This window comes from Acipenser ruthenus, chromosome 2, assembly GCF_902713425.1.
Source record: "Acipenser ruthenus chromosome 2, fAciRut3.2 maternal haplotype, whole genome shotgun sequence".
Classification (NCBI taxonomy): Eukaryota; Metazoa; Chordata; class Actinopteri; order Acipenseriformes; family Acipenseridae; genus Acipenser; species Acipenser ruthenus.
This window is the reverse complement of record NC_081190.1, coordinates 43,220,479-43,245,180: the sequence shown is the minus strand read 5'-3', so window position 1 is coordinate 43,245,180 and position 24,702 is coordinate 43,220,479. Positions and strand designations below refer to the sequence as shown.

The 24,702-nt window shown below is 37.2% G+C and overlaps 2 protein-coding genes across 3 annotated transcripts in view; both read left to right on the top strand.

The window, feature by feature from the left end:
• Nucleotides 1-2,320: 2,320 nt before the first annotated feature.
• On the top strand, nt 2,321-3,868 carry LOC117409152 (C2 calcium-dependent domain-containing protein 4C-like). Its single transcript, XM_034014783.3, has one exon. The coding sequence runs from the start codon at nt 2,321-2,323 to the stop codon at nt 3,674-3,676; it is 1,356 nt and encodes a 451-aa protein (XP_033870674.3). The 3' UTR covers nt 3,677-3,868.
• A 4,246-nt stretch (nt 3,869-8,114) lies between these two features.
• LOC117409447 (intermembrane lipid transfer protein VPS13A-like) overlaps nt 8,115-24,702 on the top strand; it is a 144,028-nt gene continuing 127,440 nt past the window's right edge. Inside the window, exons 1-3 of one of the 2 annotated variants that reach the window (XR_009308152.1) lie at nt 8,115-8,393; nt 14,119-14,162; nt 14,416-14,458. Coding sequence is in view for 1 of the 2 variants with exons in the window: in XM_034905427.2 (XP_034761318.2) it covers nt 8,294-8,393; nt 14,119-14,162; nt 14,416-14,458 (187 nt within the window). In the remaining variant the exon portion in view is untranslated. The remainder of the gene's footprint in view (nt 8,394-14,118; nt 14,163-14,415; nt 14,459-24,702) is intronic. The other variant, XM_034905427.2, reaches the window with a different exon arrangement.

The following is a 24,702-nucleotide window of genomic DNA, read 5'->3' as shown; positions in this document are numbered from 1 at the left end:
GACGCCCTTATCCAGGGCGACTTACAATCGTAAGCAAATACATTTCAAGTGTTACAATACAAGTAATACAATAAGAGCAAGAAATACAATAACTTTTGTTCAAGCAAAGTACAAGTGTGACAAACCACAATTCAATAATACAGCAGATAATAGTGATAGTTACATCAGGATATGATTAAATAGTGATAGTTACATCAGGATATGATTAAATACAAAGTACTACAGGTTAAACACTTGGCAGATTACAGTATTCTGAAGTACAGGATTAAATGCAGTAAAATAGGGGGCAGATAAGAGTAAAATAAAGCGCATTTAAATGAAGGGTGATAGTGTCCCAGGATACAAACAGAGGAGTTCTACAGGTGCTGTTTGAAGAGGTGAGTCTTAAGGAGGCGCCGGAATGTGGTCAGGGACTGGGCAGTCCTGACATCTGTAGGAAGGTCATTCCACCACTGCGGAGCAAGGGTGGAGAAGGAGCGGGCTCTGGAGGCAGGGGAGTAGCGGAGGTAGAGCCAGTCTTCTAGTGCAGGCGGAGCGGAGAGGTCGAGTGGGGGTGTAGGGAGAGATGAGGGTCTGGAGGTAGATGGGTGCAGTCTGGTCAAGGCATCTGTAGGCTAGTATAAGAGTCTTGAACTGGATGCGAGCAGTGATCGGGAGCCAGTGGAGTGAGCGGAGTAGTGGAGTAGCGTGGGCAAAGCGAGGCAGAGAGAACACCAGGCAGGCAGCAGAGTTCTGGATGAGCTGGAGCGGACGGGTGGCGGACGCAGGGAGGCCAGCCAGGAGGGAGTTGCAGTAGTCTAGGCGGGAGAGTACCAGGGCCTGGACCAGGAGCTGGGTAGCATAGTTGGTGAGGAAGGGTCGGATTCTTCGGATGTTGCTCAGGAAGAATCGGCAAGTGTGTGCCAGAGTGGAGATGTGCTGGGAATAAGAGAGGCAGGGGTCCAGGGTGACTCCAAGGTTCTTAGCTGAGGAAGAGGGAGAGAGTGTGGTAGATTCCAGAGGAACAGAGATAGAGAGATCAGAGGAGGGGGAGGAGGAGGGAAAGAAAAGGAGGTCAGATTTAGAGAGGTTGAGTTTGAGGTGATGCGAGTGCATCCAGGAGGAAATAGCAGACAGACAGGTAGAGATACGGGAGGAGATGGTGGAGTCAGAGGTGGGGAAGGAGAGGAATTAATAAAGACATTCTACAAAGTACAATGATACCTTCTGCTCATAGGCTGATTGGCAGACAGTTTATCTTCCAACACGACAACGACCAAAGCATACGGCTAAGTCAACTCTGGAATTCTTGAAGAAAACAAAGATAAAAGTTCTGGAATGGTCTTCGCAATCACCAGATCTCAATCCAATAGAAATGCTTTGGACCTATCGGATGAAAGCTGTAGCCAAGCATTGTGTATCCAATGTGTCTGAGCTGAAGGAAATATGCAAGACAAAATGGACTCAGATTTCACCAACAAGATGTAAAATACTGGTTAAGAATTAAGAAAAGGGGAACACATGAAATACTAAAGCAGGTGTACTCATATTTTGTCATGAACAAATACTTTAAATTAAATACGTTTTTTTCAATTATTACATTTATTTGTTAAATTACTAGAAATTATGCATTTTCCTTTTGGTTTTATTAAAAAGGGGTTAAAGTTTACTAAATGCTGCTTATGACAGGGTAGCGTCACGGCCCAAGCTGTTACTGGCAGGAAGGAGACTCAGAAGCTGGAAAGCTGCAGTTTAAACTCATGTTTATTAATCTCACAAGGAGGCTAAACAACAATAAACAAAGAAATATGACACAAGGGCCAAAATAAAGACTTAAAACACACAACTTACACAAGCTACGCCTTCACTGGCTTTCCTTCTCTAAACACCACTCAATGTTTTTTTTTTTTTTCAACCTTTTTATACAGGTGGCCATTCCACAATTAGCACCAATTACATCATTAGGAAATGACCACACCTGTGATTGTTGGCAGGGGTAGATTTAACCCCATCCCTGCCACACTTGTCTTTAATCTGTTACCTTGAATTATGGTCTAATAAATGCAGGGTGCCAATAATTTTTAGTATTGTGTGGATTACGATCAGTGCTCCGAACAAAAAAGTGATATGAACAGGTCCGGCCCAACCGGCTTGTATTGGAGTCTTCTGTAAGTTTTTAAAGCAGTAAAAAAAAAAAATGTATACTTAACACAATATATAATTTAATGCCGAAAAAGTTCAAAACATTCAACAATAATAGCTTATTCTCATCCCACTTTTTTTTTTTTACAGGGGTGTGCTGGCTCCTGAAAAGCTACATTTGAGTGCAAACATTGTGAATATGTGGTTAATTGAAAGAATTCGAGACACGGTTGAAAACCACATTCCTTTTGATAACAGACTTTCACCTTGTGAGGACATCACTGCAAAGGCCAGCCTCTCCAACAAACTGCCCAGCAATGTCCTGACACCAGACAAAATCCCAGATTTCTTTATACCGCCAAAGCTTTCTAAAAGCTCTGGGAATTCTAAACGACTTCTAGCAAAATACAAGATAAACCCCTCTGCCTCTGAAAACAACATCCGGCGCTGCACAAAGATGCCCCTGCTTCATGTTAGGTCAGGAAGTTTCATCAAAAGCAACGAGAGAAGGGACCTCGTAAAGTTGGCTAATCAGCACATCATACAAATAGAAAGTGCAGAAGATGTCAATGAAGACAACAAAATGAACATACACAGAAATAAGCTAGGAGACCATACCCCTTGTCCGCCGTCAATGTTACTGCCTCAGGGAGCCACATACTACGGTCTTTCTGGTTTCTTTGAAAGCCTTAACACCAGGAGAAAAGAGTCCTTGTTTCATGTAGACTTAACAAGCTATACCCTGCGGAAGCAAGGCAGCTTCCCCAGTAAACAGCTACTGTCTCCAACAGGGTCCCAAAGCCTCTTAAACTCTTCTGATATAAGTCCACCTCCATGTCACCCCTGTAAGTTGCTCTCCAAGCAGGGTACCCCTGACAGTGATACACAATCTTCCGATGAGTCTTCACCTTACAGTTCTCCTTTGCTGCCTCGATCCCTATCAGGGTCCTCTCTGTTAAAAATGTTTAGTCAAGAGAGCTCTTTGGGCAAGTCTTCTAGATCCACCTCCAAGCAATCCCTAGGGGGAAATAGCTCCTTCTCTACGGATGAATGTAGCTCCGCAGACACCAGTCCCAGTGCCTCAAAGAAGGCTTTTTTCACAGTGTCTGCTCTTGGTTGCTCCCTGGCCCCTCCTGTATTGTTCTCGCTCGACCTGCTTCAGTGCCAGGAGCGTCTCCAGAAAGAGCATCTAATCCAGCTCCACGGCAGGGGAATGGTTCGGTTGTCTGCAGAGTACGACCCAGGCAGCGCCACGCTCCGGGTTCGGGTGGTTTCTGTGGAAGACCTGTACGACAGCTCTTTTGAGGAGAAGTGCGTTCACTGCTGCGTCATTGTGTGTCTGACCCCAGGGAAAATGCAGAGACAGCAGAGTACCATCATAAAAAACAGCAGGAATCCCATTTTTAACGAGGACTTCTTTTTTGATGAGGTCACAGAGGAAGATCTCCAGAGCATGTCCTTGAAACTAAAGGTCTTAAACAAGGCATCTAGCCTCAAACGAGACACAGTGCTGGGTGTTAATGTAATGCCTCTTTTTCAGTTATTGCCTTTGTAAAGGGTAACACAACATGTCAGAACAGAGATGTGAAATTTAAAAACACAATTATTTTACTGAAACATGTATGTCCTACAATAAAATTCCAAACGCATACCAGCAACTTACTTTCAATGAAATTATACAGGGCCATATACCACCATGTTAAAGTCAACACATTTTCTTGCTGATAATCTTCACAAAAATAAAGAGCCCCTACATGCACCTGAGTTGTTTCTTGCTAGTTCTGTAACATTGGTGCAAATGCTTTGTGAATATATCCAACAGTGTTTTAAAATGTATTCATTTATGCAGTAATAAAATATATACTAATGTTGTATTCAAACAATTTGATTTAACACATGAAAATCTGTCTATGATGTGGAAACATTTCACATGCAAAGGACAGTTACTGTGTTGATAACTGTGTTAAAAACAAGAATGCATATGCTAGATAATTGATTTGATTTGCAAAACAGGTTTGAAAAGGGTACTACCTACCCTTACTGTCACTCTTATTACTCATATAGGAAGCACCTTTTTCTTCATTTGGATTACATTACAGTTTACAATAGACCCTTTGTAATTCCTATTTTTTTTTGTTGTTGTTATTTTCAATTACGGTTTTACCTTTAGTTCCAAAATCCTATTCAGATGCATAGTGCGGGTATTTAAGATCCACTTTGTCTTTTGCTTTGAAATGCAAGCAGCCCACACAGTTGCTCAAAATGAACATGATTATACGACCTATTGTTTTACATGTGTCCAGCTTTGTGATATTCCCTATAATGAATTGCTGCTTAGACTGGGATGCCCTTTTAAATGTCACCACCATTTATAAACAACATTTCCATCTAATTTCATCGGTAGTGCCCAAATGCTGGTGTCAACCATGTGTATTGTGCTTGTAACAGTACTGTGTGTGATTAAGATGTATGTTGCTTCCTTCTGAAAAATGCTCGAGACACCCCCTCTTCTAGAAGCATCTACACATTAATTAAATCCTACCCTTAAATCACAAATGGAATCTACTCTAAAAGTCACTATCAGCTTGCAAAACTGCTTTTCAGTCCCCCAGTGTGCCAATTTAAATATTATTCTCTTGTTGCTAATGTTCCTGCAGCATATAGTATTGGATGAATCAACAAGCTGCATGAGATTCAATACAGGTACCGATTGTATTTATAGAACCATTCAGATATAAAGTTTGATTTGGCGATCTGACAGCAAAAGGCAAGATCCTAGTGTTGGGGCAAAAGAAACAAGTGTTACCAAAGCAAGATATGTGAAAAGAGATCACCCACTTTATCAAAGCAAGTATAATCTGCCTCAACGTATAAAATAGAGCCCATGGGTGCTGAAGAAAATCACTGAAATCATACTTTCTTTTCTCAGGTCAGTAAATGGTTATTTATATCTGTAAAATAAAAAGTTAAATAGACTTCCATTTATGGGCTGATTCCTTCATCAGCGTTATTAGTTCAAATGTTTTGTGTTTTAAACTGGAGTATTTGGCCCTTCCCATGAAAGACAGTAGATGTAAATCGTTTGTATGTGCACAATAGTAGGGGGTCATGCAAACCAAGGTATGAAAAGTAACGGATGAGGTGGAAAAACAAGAATAAAATAGTACATACAAACAAAATATCAATAAAAAAAACACCATCATTAAAAGCAGCAATATAGGGGAAAGATAAAGTATGCTTTCCTTAAATTCCTTTAAAAATATATATTAAGGGGTCAGAAAACACGTAGATTTCTGCCACATTAGATTCTTGCTCCCTTTCCTCCCTATCACACATACAGGCCCATACACAAAAATACTTTTTAATAGTTTTCAGCTCTTAAACAGTTGCAACCTTTCTATTACTATTATCAGCTATGTTTATTCACCAAACTGTTGTTAAATTCCCCGCACCAATAAGCACCAAGTGATGTCACTTCCGACTCAGCGGTGTGCTGCAGAGCACTGATGAATTTAACAACGCACCCTTTCTCTCAGAACAACCACAATACGGCAGCCGAGAAGTGCAAAGAGTGTACACTAGTAACTCAGAAGCTTCTTTAGCATATTAATTAAATGGATAGCAGCAAACAGGTGTATTCGCATGGTCGGACATCTGGGAATTTTGTACTCCAAACCGAGGCTGGGGTGAAAATACACCATATTATTGCACCTTACAATGGGAAACTGCTGTGTTCAGTGTATTTGTGCAATAAAGTGTCAAAACAATGTGAAGCAGTTGGTTGTACTAACTGCAATTTGATGAAAGGAAGCAAGCCTTCATTACACACCGTTTTCCAAAGGGCAAACTTCGGAAGAAAAAGTGGATAAATGCCTTAAAGAAGCTTGAGAGATGAGTCCAAATGGCAGGCATTTGCAGAATCCAGGATTTTTATTATAAAAAATTATTTGTATAGACCTAGGATACATACCTGTTGGCAGTATCGCTATATTTTATTACCTAGAAAACCTAGGGTGACTTATTTGTTTGTTAGTATGAACTAGACTAGGTATTATTAAGTAGGCCTTTCAGGACAAGTTTACATACATTTTCCATTCATATGTATATGGGTCATTCTACAAATGCGGTGTCTTTTGGATCTGAAAATTTATTGGAAATGAAACTCACCATTCATTAAGAAAAAGTTGTGTAATGCATTTGTGAACATCTTTCTTATACAATTAATTTTAGAGCTTAATGAATTTCAGTTATTTTAATATTTTTAATCAGATTATGGTTAAGATGCTCTTTTGTCAGTGGTGTTACTCATACCTCAAATGCAAATATTGGTTGAATATGTGTCATCAAACTTGCATAACTAAGTAGGCATGTTGAAATGATGAATATTCAGGTTGTGGCATTCTTGCTACCAGAACATCAATCCACCGTGCAGTAACACCGCTGACACAATGTAACACCAATGACATTGACACATTGTTATATCAACAAACTTTATTAATTTATGAACCAATAAGAAATATATCAAATTTTGAAAGCTGACATTAGTTTAAAATACATTGAAAATTATCAATTAAGATGTTTTATTCTTACAATTTAATCGTTTAAAATATTTTGAATACATTTTCTAAAGGAACAACTGTGCTAAAACGTGTAAACATAGACTAATCATTGTCTTAAAACTTGTAAATAAAATACAATTGAACAATATAACTAACTGTATGTTCCTAAAACATGTACAGAAAACACATTTTCACAAAATAAACACAACCTTATGTAACAAGTAAAATTCTACAGTCCAGTAACTAATACTACAATTCATCCCTTCAATTCACCCCAAAGCATTACAAAGCATACCAGTAATAAGGCCTATACATTGTTACAAATTACTGTACTTACAGTTGTCATACCTTTTTTAGACTTGCAGTTTCAAAGATATGCCAGAAAACTCACATTCACCCTATAGGCACCTACCAAACGTTACCAAATGCGTTGAACAGTGAGCAAAATTGGCCTGATTGCTTCCACTACACCAGAGAGGGCGCCCCGCTTAATTTTGCTCACTGCATCCGCATTTGCATGGGTTATGAGATTTTGGAGATTCGTGACCTTAGGAGATTTATAACTGACCTTGCTGTACTGGGGACATCCTCAGGAGTTGAAGGGCGGGGGTCAAAACTTTCTTTCTGCCCTGAGCCTCTCTGTGTGTTTTGCCTGCCACTCCCGCCACCTCCTTCGCTGCATTTTTTCCCTTCTCTCTGACAAATCATTTATCTGCTGTCTTTTTTTTCATTTTTATATCATTTAGATACTTCTCTCTCATTCTTTCAAGGTAGGCTGCTCTACGGGCTGGTTCTGCATCCCTGCGTTGCCTGTATCTTTTATGTTTCTCTGCTGCACTTAATTTTGCCATACCTGACAAGTCATGTGATAAGATATGGTTATGATATTGCAATACAGTAATGATAACATATAAGAAGGTAACACCACTGATGCTTTAAAGTGTGACACACGAAATAACCATATATGTCATCAAATTTATGGAAAAGTGCAAGGGTGTGCTCATCACGCAAGCCCTGCCATTTTAATCTGAATTTAATTAGTATAAAGGTGAGTGACAGCATTTGCCACCGCATTTGTAGAATGACCCATATGCATGCACATTTAAACAAAAACAGTCATTTAATATTATCACTTTTATTATTATTATGTGTATTGTTACGGAGATCACATTTGTTATAGTCATCATCATAATTTAAGTGTGCAGAGATACACTGATGGACTAACTGTACTGACAAATGTCTGCAATAATAATAATAATATTCTTGTCTCGCTGAACACGTTAGTTAGTAGGACACATGTTTTCGCTCTATATTAAGTGTGTTAATTAAAGTAGCTACGCTACTACTACAACTTAACTTTGCAACATCAATCATTCTTAAAAAGAAAGGAGCGAGCATGGCGTTTCTTTAAACACATACAAGACGGTTTATGAAGAAGGCTCCCACAGGTCGCGTGCGAGCTTTCCGTCACAGTGAAGCGTGCGCGCGACTGGCAGCATCTTCCGGTGGTGTGTTTGTTTATTTCAGGAAATACGAGAGGTGGCCAGGCGGACAGTATTTTGTAGTGTAATATTAACACATGGTGACTAGGGTCTGGGAGTGAAGACCGCAACATGGTGTTCGAGTCCGTGGTGGTAGACGTGTTGAACAGGTTCCTAGGAGACTACGTGGTGAACCTGGACAGCTCCCAGCTCAAACTTGGGATATGGGGAGGTAAAGCAAACCACGTTAACACGTTGTGTTAAAATTTCTGTAACTGATTTTTTTTGGACGGAGCTGTCATCAGTCATTAAGAGTGTTTATAGTTAGAGGAGTATGCCGTACATGATAGTATAAGGGTATTAACTGGGTAATTGACTTCCTGTGGCGATTATCAGGTCTTTATCAGTAACAGCTTAATTCACATATGTCATGTATATTAGTCATTGACTCGCCTTAGATTTCTTGAGTACCGTTCATTACGAACTGAAACATATACATGTATTAAAAATACAGTCACACAGATCTTACTTATACCAGTAAGCATAAAGCATTCTTCGATGCTATTAAGACGGATTCGTGTGAACGAGCAAAATATAACCTAGGAGATGACCCGAGTTGTAAATGCACAACTTAAGATGATGCAGCCTTATCCCACTGTAAGTCAGTCAGACCCGTTTCGTAGGGTCACCGGTTCACGCCCAGCCTCCGCCCTTACACAACAAAAATCAGGTTTAAAGTTAAAATGGGAGATACTATACTGTAATATTAAAGTATATATACAGAAAGCAAAACTTGGAGTAGAGTGCATTAAGTAATTTATTATTATTATTATTATTATTATTATTATTATTATTATTATTATTATTATTATTATTATTATTATTAGTATCTTTTAAATGTATTTTGCATTGAAATGAGGGTGTTTATGTTGCTTATTTTTATTTATTGGTGGCGTTTGCTTTCTGGGTAGCTTGACTTCTCATTTTAATCTTTGGTATACCTGAGTTTCCTAAACATCTTGAACCAACCCTTCCCTTCATTTCCTCAAATTGATAATGCTCAGAATTGTATGTAATTGTATTATTTTAATAAATCACATACAGTAATGACCTGCACTACATAAAATGTGTTACAGTAGTTATTTGCCGACATACCTTAAACTTCCAGCCGAGTTTGGTTTTATAAGCTGGGTGTGATTCCATGTCAATACTGTACTTACTGTTTCAGCTGTGCCAGTTCTTAAAAGGATAATGTTTGTTAGATGGCTGAGATGCAGATGGGTGATATTCTTTATGAGAATCCCCTGAAGATGCTGACTGATTTGCTGTCAGTGTGTACACTCTGCACAAGGTGTTAATTTTTATGCTTAAAAAAATCTGTCAGGACATCCCTGTAAAACTAGTGGGGAAAATAACAAAAGCACAATGTTAAATTAAGTGACTGCAAAAATGAAATGCAAGTTAAAAGTAGGATCGGGGATGAACAATTCACGTAATTTATCAGCTCTGTTTGAAATAAAATTAAAGGGACCAGAATTAGGCTCAGGCAAGATATGAAGGTAAAAACAAAGATTATTTTGGAATTAACAGCTTTTTCTGAGTTTAATTATGAAAACAGAATCAGCTCAATTTGTTTAAAGGGATCTCATCTGATTTAAAAATAAAACCCGAAAACTTCAAGCCCTACTTGTGTGTGTTTGCGTTTACTTTTTCCCAAATACTTTTTATTTCTTTTTAGCAATATGCACCTCCTATGAAGCATAACACATTATTTTAAAATAAAATACAGTGCAATGTGGGATACAATCATATTACTTTCCACTGTTCATTGCGCTGCTAGGAACTGTAACCAAACTATTCTAATAGTGTGTGGACACATTATGCCAGACAAAACATGAAACTGTACTTCAGTGTGGACGCTTTGAGCTGGATTAATTAGAATGGTTTCAAGTATGGTTCTTGAGATCGGTTATGCCGGTTATGTAGTGTGGACAGGGCCTAAGTAGCAACTGTGTGTGTTTTGACTGACAGATTGAGAAAATCAAAGAAAGAAAAGTAAAAGAAAAAAATGACTGATGAGTGAGGGGTATTTTTCAGAGGTGTACTCCATCGCTAAATTCTTGCAGTTCAAAAAATTGTAGTTCACATGTAGAGGATGCTACAATGATAAATAATTGGCTTTATTTATGTATTCATTTAAGATTTTGAGTAATTTAGTTTGGTATGTAACTATTCACAAAACACCATTTCCAACATCCTCACATTTACAGTGTTTGGAGGTAGAGCTACAACTATGGTACTACCAAAAACATTCCGTAATTGAAAAAAAAAAAAGAAAAGAAATCAATTTCAATTAAAAAAAAAAAAAAAAGATTTAATTCAAATAAATCAGATTTGTTTGATTTTTTTTTTTTTTTTTTTTTAAATCGCCAACCCTGACTGGAATCCATTTTACCATTTATTGAAACTAAATTTCCTGTGCCATTAGAGGAAAAACAGCCCCATAGAAGAATATTACCACCTCCTTGCTTGACAGTAGGTATGGTGTTCTTTTCTTTGTATGCCTCACCAGACTGTCTCCAAACGTAACGACTATCAGCGTGATCAAATAGCTCAATTTTTGTTTCATCACTCCACAAAACCTTTGACCAGAACTCATATCCATCATTCAAATGCTGTTTTGTATACTTTAAGTGATTGTCCTTGTGATGTTTTCCTAAGAGTGTCTTTTTCCTTGGCCTGCGACCATCGAGACCTTCACCATGCAATACTCAACCTATGGTTGAAATGGAAACCCCAGTCCCACTTGCAGCCAATTCACTTTGAATATCTTTGGCAGTCAATCTCGGATTGTTATTAACCTTCCTCACAATTCTTCTACTTGTTCTTGGTGAAATAACCTTCTTTCTTACAGACCAAGGGAGCATTGTGATGGTACCATGAGTCTTGTACTTTTTGATAACAGAAACAATAGTTGAAATTGGGATACTCAAATTCTTGGAAATCTTGTATCTCCAGCTTTATGACAATAAATCATTTTCTGCCTAAGGTCTTCAGATAGTCTTCCCATATTGACTTATTGATAAAATCATCCTATGCCTAACTTTTTTATTCTCTGTTCACCTACAATCCAGCATTTTCTAGACTTTTCTAGAATTAGGTTCTGTATTATCATATTGAAATCTGTAGCACCTTGAAGACAATACTATCATAGCATCAAAGGGTATGAATACTTTTGAATTAGCATTTTTTGAGTTTTGCAAAAAAAATTGCTCAAATAAATAATTGTAGAAATCTATTTCTTGTAACTTGTTTTCCTTTGGGGTATGTAAACTTTTGACTACAAATACACTATATAGATATTATAGATAGATAGATAGTAATTAACCATATTTTATGCTTTATCGTATTTACTGTAAAGGTTATGTATTTAATCACATGCAGATCAATGTAATGTAAAGCATCCAGCGATGATAAAGAACAAAAGAAATACAAGTATCAACATTACGATTAACTACCAATATAAAAAAACACACTAATATATTTTTGTTTTTACTCTGTTCACTGAATTGCGAAACGATGCGATACAGCCATCCTTTTTAGATTTTTTTTTTTATTAGGAAATGATTCCACAAGTGATTGCTTTGCAGTATTTAAGCAGCTCAAAGTCTCTGTGTGCTTCTGACATATTTTCGTTTGTGTTTTCACTGTTCGCATTACGAGTTATTGCGGGAAGTGATTATTTTGCAAGATAATAGTCTACATTTTCCTGTAGACGTTTCCCTGGATTAGTTAAACCAAACATACCGGTATTGTTGTTGAAATACAGATTGTATTGCCTGAAGAATATCGCAGTATACTGGTATATCGGTATTGTCGCACACCCCTAATAGTCAATGTATCTTTAGTGATCATTTCAGTCATAATGTTTCGTTATTCGCAGCTGGGCCTCTCTCTCTGCAGGTAGGTGGATACATCATGCTTGTATCGTAGGAGGTTGTTATTGCCCCTATGCTGTCCATGTAGTCTTTTATTGCAAAGTGCTTTTGTAAAATGTCCCTAAACAAAACTTTTTTTTTTTTTTTCAAATCTGACTGGAATTTTATTGGCTTCAATGTTGTTCATCTTCCATTTGGTATCAGCTTGCTCATTAATATTAGCCACAGCAGTTTAAGTAAAAATAATTACACCATGACTGCCGACAATTGTGTTTTTTTGGGTTTTTTTTTGTAAAATACCTCTATTTGAAGAATTAAATAGTTTTAATACATGCACTGGTGCATTCCAACCTCCTCCGTTACCCATAGTTAAGGCTACGATCTTGTCACAGAGGTCACGGAAATCGTGAATTTGAAAACAAATCCGTGAAATCTTGGAAATGGATGTAAACACCTTTGATTAGGCGCTTGCTTTATTTCCTTTAAAACATGCATCATCATGCACTGAAAATATAAATCTGCGAGCATCTGTAAATTGTTTAGTTGTTTCACGCAGCATTTACGTGTAGCTATAGGTCAGCGAATGAGACAGCAGAGCGAGCAAGCATATACATTGGTGACTGCTAAAATGCAAACATTTGAGTGAGCTGTTTTCTGTAGACAGAAGAACAAATGCATCAGAGAACAGAAGTTTACCAACTTACAGAGACTTTCTTTACAACATGGTTTGTTTCTGAATCGTGGAAAACCCTATTAAAGCCTGGTTCATATGCAACACTTCTGTTGCAGATGAATGCGGTATGTCAGGCTCAGATAGCTAGCTGTGCAGCTTCGCTATTTGCTGTACGGGACGCGTTGTGTCGCAGCCCTTTTTACTGTGCAAAAGTAGTCACAACTGTTGTTCATATAAATACAATACTTTAAATACAAACTGCATTCGCATAATTGGATACATTTACATTTAAGTAGATGTGCTGAGTTTGTACCTCTATACAAGAGGATTACAAAAAATCAAAAGCAACGTAGTTGCTCCGACCTCTCAACCAACAGAGAACCTGAAAGGGAGAATTTCAAACATTATTTAGAGAGATGCGGATATGTGACAGTGAGCGATATTTTAGGTATTAGAATGACATGAAAGGTTTGACGAGGTGATAAGGCTGTACGCTTTTCCAAAAAAGACACACGGAGCAAGATTCTGGATTACTTATTTCCGACTTTTCACCTCGACTCCGACCAGAAATGATGTCCGAGTCTGAAGTATGTACTGTACATTTTGTAATCTAAAGTAACATTTAAACTGGTCAGTAGTCAAAAGCAATAGTCTTTATATTATTGGTTTTGGTGTACTATTTAAAAGCTCTTGTGTATGTTGATGTTGCTAAAACTACATTATTTGGTGAACTTTCCGTGAATGCTTTGTTTTTTGCTGTACCTCGCACGTGAAATGTACTAAAAATGACCATGACAAAATCATACCCTTACCTATAGTTACAGTATTGGTATCACCCTGTACCTTTAAGAACGCCTGTTTTGCCAAATTTGTATTTGTAGTACTACATTGGGCTGCAGCGTTTGTTAATGGGCCTGTTCAGACCTTTAGTATTTGTTACAAGATAGAATATACAATTTAGTAATTTTCTAAACAATTTTCTAATCGATTAGCCTATTCGTTTATTCGAACACACGTGCCCATCACTAGTAAAATTTATGGAATTATTTTATTGGGTACAATTACTGTACCTTAAATGTGCAGGATATTTTGCACAGCCTCAACAGAACTGCCATATGCCAGACATTAAAAATGATTCTAGCTCTGGTATGTGCCTAGTGGTATACATTGGAATTTGTATAAAGCAATTATCAAATTTGGGATTCACTTGAAATCCTGTAATGTTGGTACCATACGGATTAAACGTAATTGAGGATTAGGCCAAAATTGTCGCATTCAATTCAGTTGACCCTATAACATGATTAATGAAATGAATTAAAATTAAAAATAAATATTTTTGTTTCTAGGTGACGCAGTACTTAGAAATCTTGATATCAAAGAAAATGCATTGGTAAGTTTGAATACATTTATGATTTGATATTGTGTGCAGTCAATAATAGTTCATTCAATGATTCATAAGTTTCCTTGTTCCCTTTACTTACCAAACCAGTCCAATTGCTATTATAATGCCATAAGTGTCCAACTCCCTTTCTATGATTCATACTGTGGAATGTGTGTGGTAATAAGGGACATAAATTGAAAATGGTAGACAGGTACAGTAAATGTGCATATATGACTAATTATTGAAATCTGTTTTGTTGTAGAGCCAACTGGATATTCCATTTAAAGTAAGATCAGGACACATAGGTAAGTTGTGTTTTGTGTAGTTTTTCTGCATTTTTAATGTAAAATGATAAATGAGTCCATAACTTAGTAAAGTCATGTCACATACACAAACATTTTGGCTATATTCAAAATCCCGTATTTTATATTCCGGTCCTCAAGAGCCACATCAGGGTTTAGAGTTTATCAATTAAATAATTAATAATTAATAATTAATTAAGACCTAAATAGAGACGTAATTGATTAATTTAGGTAATTAAGGGTATTGTTGTAGCAAATATCTGGAATGGCCTTCGCTGTGTGGCACTACCTTAAAGCAGTGATACTCACTGGTGGCTCTTTCAGTCCATTCCAGTCCAGGACCATGTTCCAAGCAGGTCTTTCAATCTTTTAACTGAAGCATGGTTGGAACAAGAGCCTGATTTGTAATGCACTGAAAGTGCAAAGGCCTGGGCAAATATGAACAGAGTGGGACTGGGTGGCATTTTGCCCTGCATTACATGTTTTCCCCCCATGGAGGGAGGGGCTACTGAACTGAGAAGCGAACATTGGGTTAGCATGTCCATCTAAGGAGTGGTGCGTCACCAATTCATTTTACCCCGCTTTTCACCCAATTTGATATATCCAGTCATATTTTAAGCTCAGCTCACCGCTACCACTCCTGCGCTGACTCGGGAGCGGTGAAGAACACACACTGTCCTCCGAAGCGTGTCCCAGAGCTACAGTGCTGGAGAACAATGCAGCTCTGGGCAGCCTACAGGCAAGCCCGCAGGCACCTGGCCAGTCTACAGGGGTCGCTGGTGCACGGTGAGCCAATTGTGCACCACCTCCTGGGAGCTCCCGTCCACGGTCGGCAGTGGAATAGCCTGGACTCGAACCGGCGACCTCCAGGCTATAGGGCGCATTCCTGCACCATGCGGAGGGCCTTTACCGTATGCGCCACTCGGGAGCCGCGTTCAGCAGGTTTTTATTCCAAAAGTAGTTGTAATATTTTGAAATGGTTAATTTACTCCTGATTTATTATTCTCAGTAGGTTGTCATAGGTATTCGTATGGTAAAGAGAAATTTACCAATGAAAAGTTAGTATTTTATGGACATTTTTAATTGCCTAACAAGCAGATCAAATGAAGTGCTAAATAACATAATCATCCAACTATTCTCAGAAATCCAGTGTAATAATTTATAACACAAAACAAAACAAAAATAAACTGTTCGAATAGCTACTGGTAAATAACTACAATTAAAGAAAAGGCACATTTTAATTTAACGATTGCCTGCAATGAATGAGCCACAGGGTATATAGCTGCCGGATTGCATCCCAAACAGTTTGGCTAGGAAGGCATATATTTGGTCCTTTTGTACCAGTTGTTAATTTAACAACTTTATCTGCATAAACAAGGGATTAATATTGTCAGTTGCACTAAAGGTTATTTGTCATAATTACTGTAATATATTCTTTTCCGATTTTTAAAAATCATTTAATAATGCACAAATCTATACACAATGGATAAAAAGGTGCATTTTGTACCCCCCTATATTATTTAAATAATTGTCACATAACAATTAACAAAAGTATATAACTGGTGCTGCTAAAGGCCTACAGTATGTGTTTTTGTTATTGATAAACAGAATCTCCTTTCTTGTCTCGGTACCTGCATCAAGCCCTGACAGTTTTCGCTTGCAGCTTTGAACTTGAACAAACATACGACACCTCCGGTATTTAAGTATGATAAATCTTCAGGTAAAGGATAATTAGTAGATTTAGATTCCATTTAAGTATGGAAATAGCTCATTGTTATAACTAACATATTGTAACGAATCATCTCAGCGCGATGAGTTGTTTACCTAAAACGTATTGATACTCGCTCTATAAATATCTATCATTACAAAGATTCCAATTTGAAAAAATAATATGTATTTCTGAAAATCTTGCCCCATGAGTCATAAATCAGCGGGGAATACATTTCTCAACGTTTAGTCAGGAGCTATCTCCTGCTGGTACTCTGGTTCAAATGAATGGTGTATTGTGGAAATGATAAGCAGTGTTACAGGACGTACTGAAGTAAGCTTATTGAATGCACTCCAGCAGAATACGGTAACGGTTTGTGTGTTGCACACGTGCATTAACAAAGTGTCCTGAAAACTTAACAGCTTTTTGTTGTAATGCAGCAAAAAGCTCAATAATTAAACAAAAAAGGTGAAAAGGTTACCGAACCAAGCTGAAAAAAGTATTTTTTGTGAACTCCAATAAACCTATGTTATCTTTCGCCAGTCAAATCGTAGAGTGCCTAAATAAAGTTTTGAGTCCCACGAACAGATTTTTTTCATCTGTTGCATCTTCTATAGCAGCCGCAACATTGTTTACCGCCAGGAGTTTAAGGATGATTTAATCGTGCAGTAGATTCCCAAGTTAGATGATGATCTGATAATATCTCTTCAGCCAAAGAAGCAGGCACGGTAATTTAAGATGTTACCATAATAAAAAACAGTAATGTAGCATGAGTTTTGTACTAAAGCAGGGTCAGTTGTTGCAGAGAAAATGAAGTTTATTTCTCTAACTGACCAGAAAGGGGAAAACAAAACTCCTAAAAATACTTGGGACTGTAATTAGGAAGTATACTGTTGATTTTATATATATATATATATATTACAAATGTAATGTACTGCAGCTTACTTGACTGCAGTAAAATAAACTGCCTTTCACTAAATTTAGCTCTCCAATTGTGCTAATAAAAATATCTAAAATATATGACAGTGTGCTTGCTGTGGTGTATTTAATATTGAAAATAGCAGAATGAACTTGCTGCTTAAACTTGTTTTACTGAAAAACAAACTATAACATGTAATCATAAGAGCTGTCTGTGTTACAGTATATGCTGTAAGTAATGCTGAGCATGGGAGCTGCAGCATGCTGTTTCCCATATTACAACTGTACACAATTAAAGGATCGGTAACCAATTCCACACACATTTTCAGCCAGTCTTGTATTGCACGGGCCTTGATGCTTCAAAAGTAAATTTTTCTTCTTGTTGATCTTGTCTTGCTGTGAGTAGTGCTGAAATAAAAACCCTTCTTTACACTAATTGAGTACTTTGTCAGACACTACAAGGAGACCACTACTAGTCTAGCACATGGTTAAACCATCCAAAATTGCGCCACAAAGACCATTTAAATCCCTTTTGTCAAAAATGTGCGGGACACCCCCCTCCCACACTCTCCCCCATCAGCCCTACGATGAGATTGGTTCCCCCTACTACCTTGTAAGTGCCACATACATTAAAACGAATTGAAAACCCTGTATATAAATTAACTGATTAGCTGAACTATAAGTATGCAGTAAACATCCATATAAAGTGACTCTCAAAAGTATTCACCCCCCTTGGACTTTTCCACATTTTATTTGTTACAACATGGAATCAAAATGGATTTAATTAGGAGTTTTTGCCACTGATCAACACAAAAAAAGTCCATAATGTCAAAGTGACAAATAAAATCTATAAATTGTTCTAAATTAATTACAAATACGAAACAGAAAATAATTGATTGCATAAGTATTCACCCCCTTGAGTCAATATTTGGTAGAGGCACCTTTGGCAGCAGTTACAGCCATGAATCTATTTGGATAAGTCTCTACCAGCTTTGCACATCTGGACACTGCAATTTTTGCCCATTCTTCTTTGCAAAATTGCTCAAGCTCCGTCAAGTTGGATGGGGACCTTTGGTGAACAGCAATTTTCAACTCTTTCCACATATTCTCAATTGGATTGAGGTCTGGGCTTTGACTGGGCCACTCCAGGACATTGACCTTTTTGTTTTTAAACCACTCCAGTGTGGCTTTGGCTGTATGTTTGGGGTCATTGTCCTGCCGGAAGATGAATCTTCTCCCAAGTCCCAGGTCTCTTGCAGACTTCAGCAGGTTTTCCTCCAGGATTTCTCTGTACTTTGCTGCATCCATTTTGCCTTCTATCTTCACAAGCTTTCCAGGCCCTGACGCAGAGAAGCATCCCCATAGCATGATGCTGCCACCACCATGCTTCACGGTAGGGATGGTGTTTTCAGGATGATGTGCTGTGTTAGGCTTGCGCCAAATAGCACTTAGCGTTGAGGCCAAAAAGCTCTATTTTGGTCTCATCAGACCATAGAATCTTCTTCCACTTGGTCTCAGTGTCTCCCACATGCCTTCTGGCAAACTCTAGCCGAGATTTGTTGTGAGTTTTTTTCAACACTGGCTTTCTTTTTGCCACTCTCACATAAAGGCCCGTTTTGTGAAGCACCCGGGCTATTGTTGCCGTATGCACAGTGTCTCCCAGCTCAGCCGTGGAAGACTGTAACTCCTTTAGAGTTGCCATAGGCCTCTTGGTGGCCTCCCTGACTAGTGCCCTTCTCGCCCGGATACTCAGTTTTTGAGGATGGCCTGTTCTAGACAGATTCATAATTGTGCCATATTCTCTCCATTTCTTAATAATGGACTTTACTGTGCTCCGGGGGATATTCAGTGCCTTGGAAATGTTCTCATATCCTACCCCTGATTGGTGCTTTTGAAGAACCTTATTCCGGATTTGCTTTGAATGTTCCTTCATCTTCATGATGTAGTTTTTGTTAGGAAATGTACTTACCAATTGTGGGACCTCCCAGAGACAGGTGTATTTAACCTGAAATCATGTGAAACACCTTAATTGCACACAGGTGGACTCCATTCAACTAATTATGTGACTTCTACAGACAATTGGTTGCACCAGAGCTTATTTAGGTGTGTCATAGCAAAGGGGGTGAATACTTATGCAATCAATTATTTTCTGTTTTATATTTGTAATTAATTTAGAACAATTTGTAGATTTTATTTTTCACTTTGACATTATGTACTTTCTTGTGTTGATCAGTGGCAAAAACCCCTAATTAAATCCATTTTGATTCCATGTTTTAACACAATAAAATGTGGAAAAGTCCAAGGGGGGTGAATACTTTTGAGAGCCACTGTATAATCAACAATATTATCTTTCAGAGATTATCATTTCTATTTCATTTATTATCTTTTGATACTCTCTTGTTGCATACTGTAGTGGGTAACTTGACATATTATTTATTTATCTATTTGATTATTGATTATTTATTCAAATAACAAGATTTTTAAATACATATAATATTTATAATGTTGGATTTGTACAACATACTGGGAATTAAGACTTATGCTATTTGAATAGGAACGGGATAAAAAAAAGTGAAACAAGATTTAAACTGTATAAAGAGCAAGTAGCTGGAGGTGCTTTTCAACTAAATAAAGAAACAAATAGAAATTGAGAACCCTGTCCTGACCTTACAAAAGACTCCAGTACCGATTGGTGTCAAAGGTATCTTGTCTTTCGTAATAATAAAGGATAGATTAAATGATAGCCGTATTTGTCCAGAGATGATAGACAAAGAGACGGCGATGTGATACCTTTTACTGGACTACCTAAACAATAATTAATCACAAGCTTTCAAGACCTCAAAGGTCTCTTCTTCAGGTGAAAGTAGGAAAGAGAGATTGATGTTTACATTCAAAGGTTGCATCAGAACTTTAACAAAAGGAACCCATTTTGAATCACTACAATTCAAATACAAGGAAAAAAGCAGTGTTGAAAAAAGGATGAGTGGCTGCATAATAAACAATGACAATAACAAAGACAAAATATATTCTATGAATAAAATGTAAAAATCGTAACAGTAAATACTAATATAGGGAAAGAAAAGGAAAAAGTTAAATACAGTAAAAGAATAGAAAAAGAAAGTTTAAATAAATTATATATATATATATATACAAAAATTCAAGCAGCTCGGCTTTGTTTGATGGCTTGTGACCATCCATCTTCCTCTTGATCACATTCCAGAGGTTTTCAATGGGGTTCAGGTCTGGAGATTGGGCTGTCCATGACAGGGTCTTGATCTGGTGGTCCTCCATCCACACCTTGATTGACCTGGCTGTGTGGCATGGAGCATTGTCCTGCTGGAAAAACCAATCCTCAGAGTTGGGGAACATTGTCAGAGCAGAAGGAAGCAAGTTTTCTTCCAGGACAACCTTGTACTTGGCTTGATTCATGCGTCCTTCACAAAGACAAATCTGCCCGATTCCAGCCTTGCTGAAGCACCCCCAGATGAGTCCAATTTTCAGCTTTGCCCAACACCTGGTCATCTAATGGTTAGACGGAGACCTGGAGAGGCCTACAAGCCACAGTGTCTCGCACCCACTGTGAAATGTGGTGGAGGATCGGTGATGATCTGGGGGTGCTTTAGCAAGGCTGGAATCGGGCAGCTTTGGCATGAATCAAGCCAAGTACAAGGTTGTCCTGGAAGAAAACTTGCTTCCTTCTGCTCTGACAATGTTCCCCAACTCTGAGGATTGGTTTTTCCAGCAGGACAATGCTCCATGCCATTCAAGGTGTGGATGGAGGACCACCAGATCAAGACCCTGTCATGGCCAGCCCAATCTCCAGACCTGAACCCCATAGAAAACCTCTGGAATGTGATCAAGAGGAAGATGGATGGTCACAAGCCATTAAACAAAGCCGAGCTGCTTGAATTTTTGCGCCAGGAGTGGCATAAAGTCACCCAACATCAATGTGAAAGACTGGTGGAGAGCATGCCAAGACGCATGAAAGCTGTGCTTGAAAATCAGGGTTATTCCACCAAATATTGATTTCTGAACTCTTCCTAAGTTAAAACATTAGTATTGTGTTGTTTAAAAATGAATATGAACTTATTTTCTTTGCATTATTCGAGGTCTGACAACACTGCATCTTTTTTGTTATTTTGACCAGTTGTCATTTTCTGCAAATAAATGCTCTAAATGACAATATTTTTATTTGGAATTTGGGAGAAATGTTGTCAGTAGTTTATAGAATAAAACAAAAATGTTCATTTTACCCAAACACATACCTATAAACAGTAAAACCAGAGAAACTGATAATTTTGCAGTGGTCTCTTAATTTTTTCCAGAGCTATATATATATATATATATACATACACATACACATATATACATATAAATACACATACTGTACATATACACTGCTGTGCAAAAGTCTTAGACATGTTGCATTTTTCTACTCTGATGCATTGTGAGCATCAACAATTTACTCAAAGCCTCCACTAATGTTTTTTACTATTATAACGACCTTGCCTTGACTTTTATCATACACTACAGCAATCCAGTAATGAGACCAGCTTTGTGTTTGTATGCAAAGTTTTCTAATTGCAAAAACATACTAGTTACCATCTATTTGTGAAACATGTATAATGCTCAATATATGCAGTGTGTGTATACAGTAGCCTATATTATGAACATGAGACATAAATATATACACAGTATATTACAATTGAGTGCAAATGTTTAACATATTGCTCATTATTTACTCAAATTAGAACTTTTTAAAAGTGATTCTGTTAAATTTAAATCTACTATTAAACTGCAAGAACAATTTGACTATACTGCAGTTGATTCTTGACTCATTTTTTTATGTTTTATTTTTTAATATGAGGAAAGTAATAATAATAATAATAATAATAGATAGTACAGATAAAAATATGCCAGTGTCTTGACAGTATTTGTGCTAAACGAGAATGACTGTACAGTAGCATAAACTGTATTTCATATGGTTTTGTATATTTGGCATTTTCTGTATTTCTGTTTTTATCCCGGATAATTAAAATTCCATACATTCTTATTTACAGAGCATTCATTTAAAGTACATAGCTGTTTGTTTTACGTTATTTCCCTCAGGATATTTACTTTAAAAAAATGTTTTTGAGTCTGGCAGTTTTAAAGTGTGACCAAGTGTGACCAGAATCCCTTGCTAGAGAGAGAAGTAGCTGGGTTTTGGATTTATTTTTTATTTTTTATGTACGGTATTTGCATAAAACCTGTAACACAACAACAAAATAAATAGGTGTTTGGAACAGTATTGTCTCGGAAGAGTCATTTTAGTAAAACGCTAAAACAAAATACATCTTCCCCGAAGAGCAACTTTTAAAGGTTACAATACAGACTTACAATTTTAAAGTTTTTTTTTTTTTTTTTGAAGATTTTAATTAAATTTACCGGTAAGCACATCAAGCCACGTTAAGCATTTTTCACACCAAACCTTTTTATTTTGAGTTTTGTTCTGCTGCTCGGAGGAATGAACAAAGGATTTCTTTGGAAGTTTGGTCTTTTAATCTGTCATATGGGTGAGTGTTTTCGCTTTTTGTAAACCTATTGTGTAAATAATGGTAGGCCTCTTTGAAGTGTTTCACTGTTATTTATTGCTGCTCAGTCTGTGTACGTTTAGGTTTTAAATTCACCTGGTACCACGTTTTTCGCAGAATGTTTACGTTGTCGTGTAGTGTTCCAATTCTGCGCATTCACGCGTAGCTTTTGTGCATTTCTGCTATATTGGTATTGAATGCGCAGGTGGTTTTTACGAGGCATAAACACATTTCCGAATTGAGCAAAAAAACTGCTATTTTCCAACTTCGCGCAACTGTTTTGTGTCGTGTTGGGAAATATCAATTTTTGTGCAAAAGCATTAATCTTTGTGAGGCACAAATTTTGCGAGGGGATTGCGCATCGATTCGAATATCTGGGCCTGTACGTCTTTAAGAAGAAAGGCGTGATGGGATATCAGGTGAACACGAAGATGATATACAAATGCTGAAGTGCAGAGCTGCTGGATTGTTGCACTCTGGTTTCATGCAACAGTTGTGATGGTGGGCAAACGTGTGTGAGTACTGTTGTGTCAAAAATGATTAAAATGAACAGTTGCATTCAAAAAATGTAGAACAGCGAAAAACAAAAGTAGACGTGCATTAACAAAATGCCCTAAAAACTCAACATAAAGAAAACAATTTAAAGAAGCAATAAACTCAATAATTAAGCTAAAAAGGAAGCGAAAAGTTACCATTTTTTTTTTTTTTTTTTGGGTGAACTCCAATAAACCTAAGTTATCTTTCCCCAGTCAAATCGTAGAGCGCATAAATAAGCACGGTAATTTACCATAATAAAAAAAACAGTAATAATAAAGAAAATGTAGAACATAAAAAAGAGCTACCAGAAATAGTCAACGAAAGACAACACATTATAAAATTATTTGTCGCATTATATATTTAAGGTAAGGCAAGTTTATTTTTCCGTTAGAAGTGCTCCAGGCTATAATGTTCTGCCGCCCGGCTGTACAGAATTCCTGGAGAGAACCCTGAAAAAAACCCCCCAAAAAACAATATTTGCGTGCTTCAAACTCCAAAAAAGGGATTAAAATGATTGCTAGTAAACTATAATGCAACCACGTTAAATAAAGTAAACTCTTATTTGGTATTTTTGGTGAGTTTACTGGAATCAATTGTATCTTGAACTGACTTGTTTTAAAGCTTGAAAAAACATAGTAAGTTAATACTTAGCAGATCCTCAGTCAGAAAGTGTGACAATAGAAAATGTAATTATTTAAATTATTTTTAATAATATAGGGTTGATGAACAGACCAGGCTAAATCTAGGATTGACAAACAAGTAAGAGTATTTATGCACTACATTGCTGAGGTAGAAAGAAGGCAGTTTTTCATCAAATAGCCTATGTAAACTGAAATATCACCTATCCCAAAACGCATTTCAATTTTATTTAGTGTGGATATGTTATATTCACACGCAGAGCAGGATCTAAGTAAAGTAATTCTCTGAATCAAGCTGTTTAATTTAGCTTTCAACCTAATTTTATTTTTCCGTAAATTTTTCCGTAAAAAAGTGTATTATATAAAAGTATACTCCATGAGAATAGAGAGCGTGGTGCACTGTGTTCAGGTTTAAAATAGAAGGGGAGGTGTATGACCTGAAGCAGGAAATCACTGGAGGAATTAATTGATTGCTATCACCTGTAATGCCAACAAACCAGCCAGCAACCAGTATCCTGCTATGCTGTGCACCTGGAATGGAGTTGCTCAGACATGCATAGCTTTATAAGGAGAACAGTGGAGGTGTTTCATTGGTAACATGTGTAAACCTAATATTTATGTAAATTCTATTTGTTGCACAGTGGAACATACATATTGTATGTACATACATATTGTATGTACATACATACCTACATACATACATATTTTATTTAGATGTAATCATTGAAACAATGTTCACATTTAAAAATGCACTTACAAGTTTTGTTGGTTTCTCAGTTGAACAGCAGATTATATAAAGCCGGGGTCTCCAACCCTGGTCTGGAGAGCTACCAATTATTGGCTTAATTAGACAAGATTAACAGGTGTTCCAGA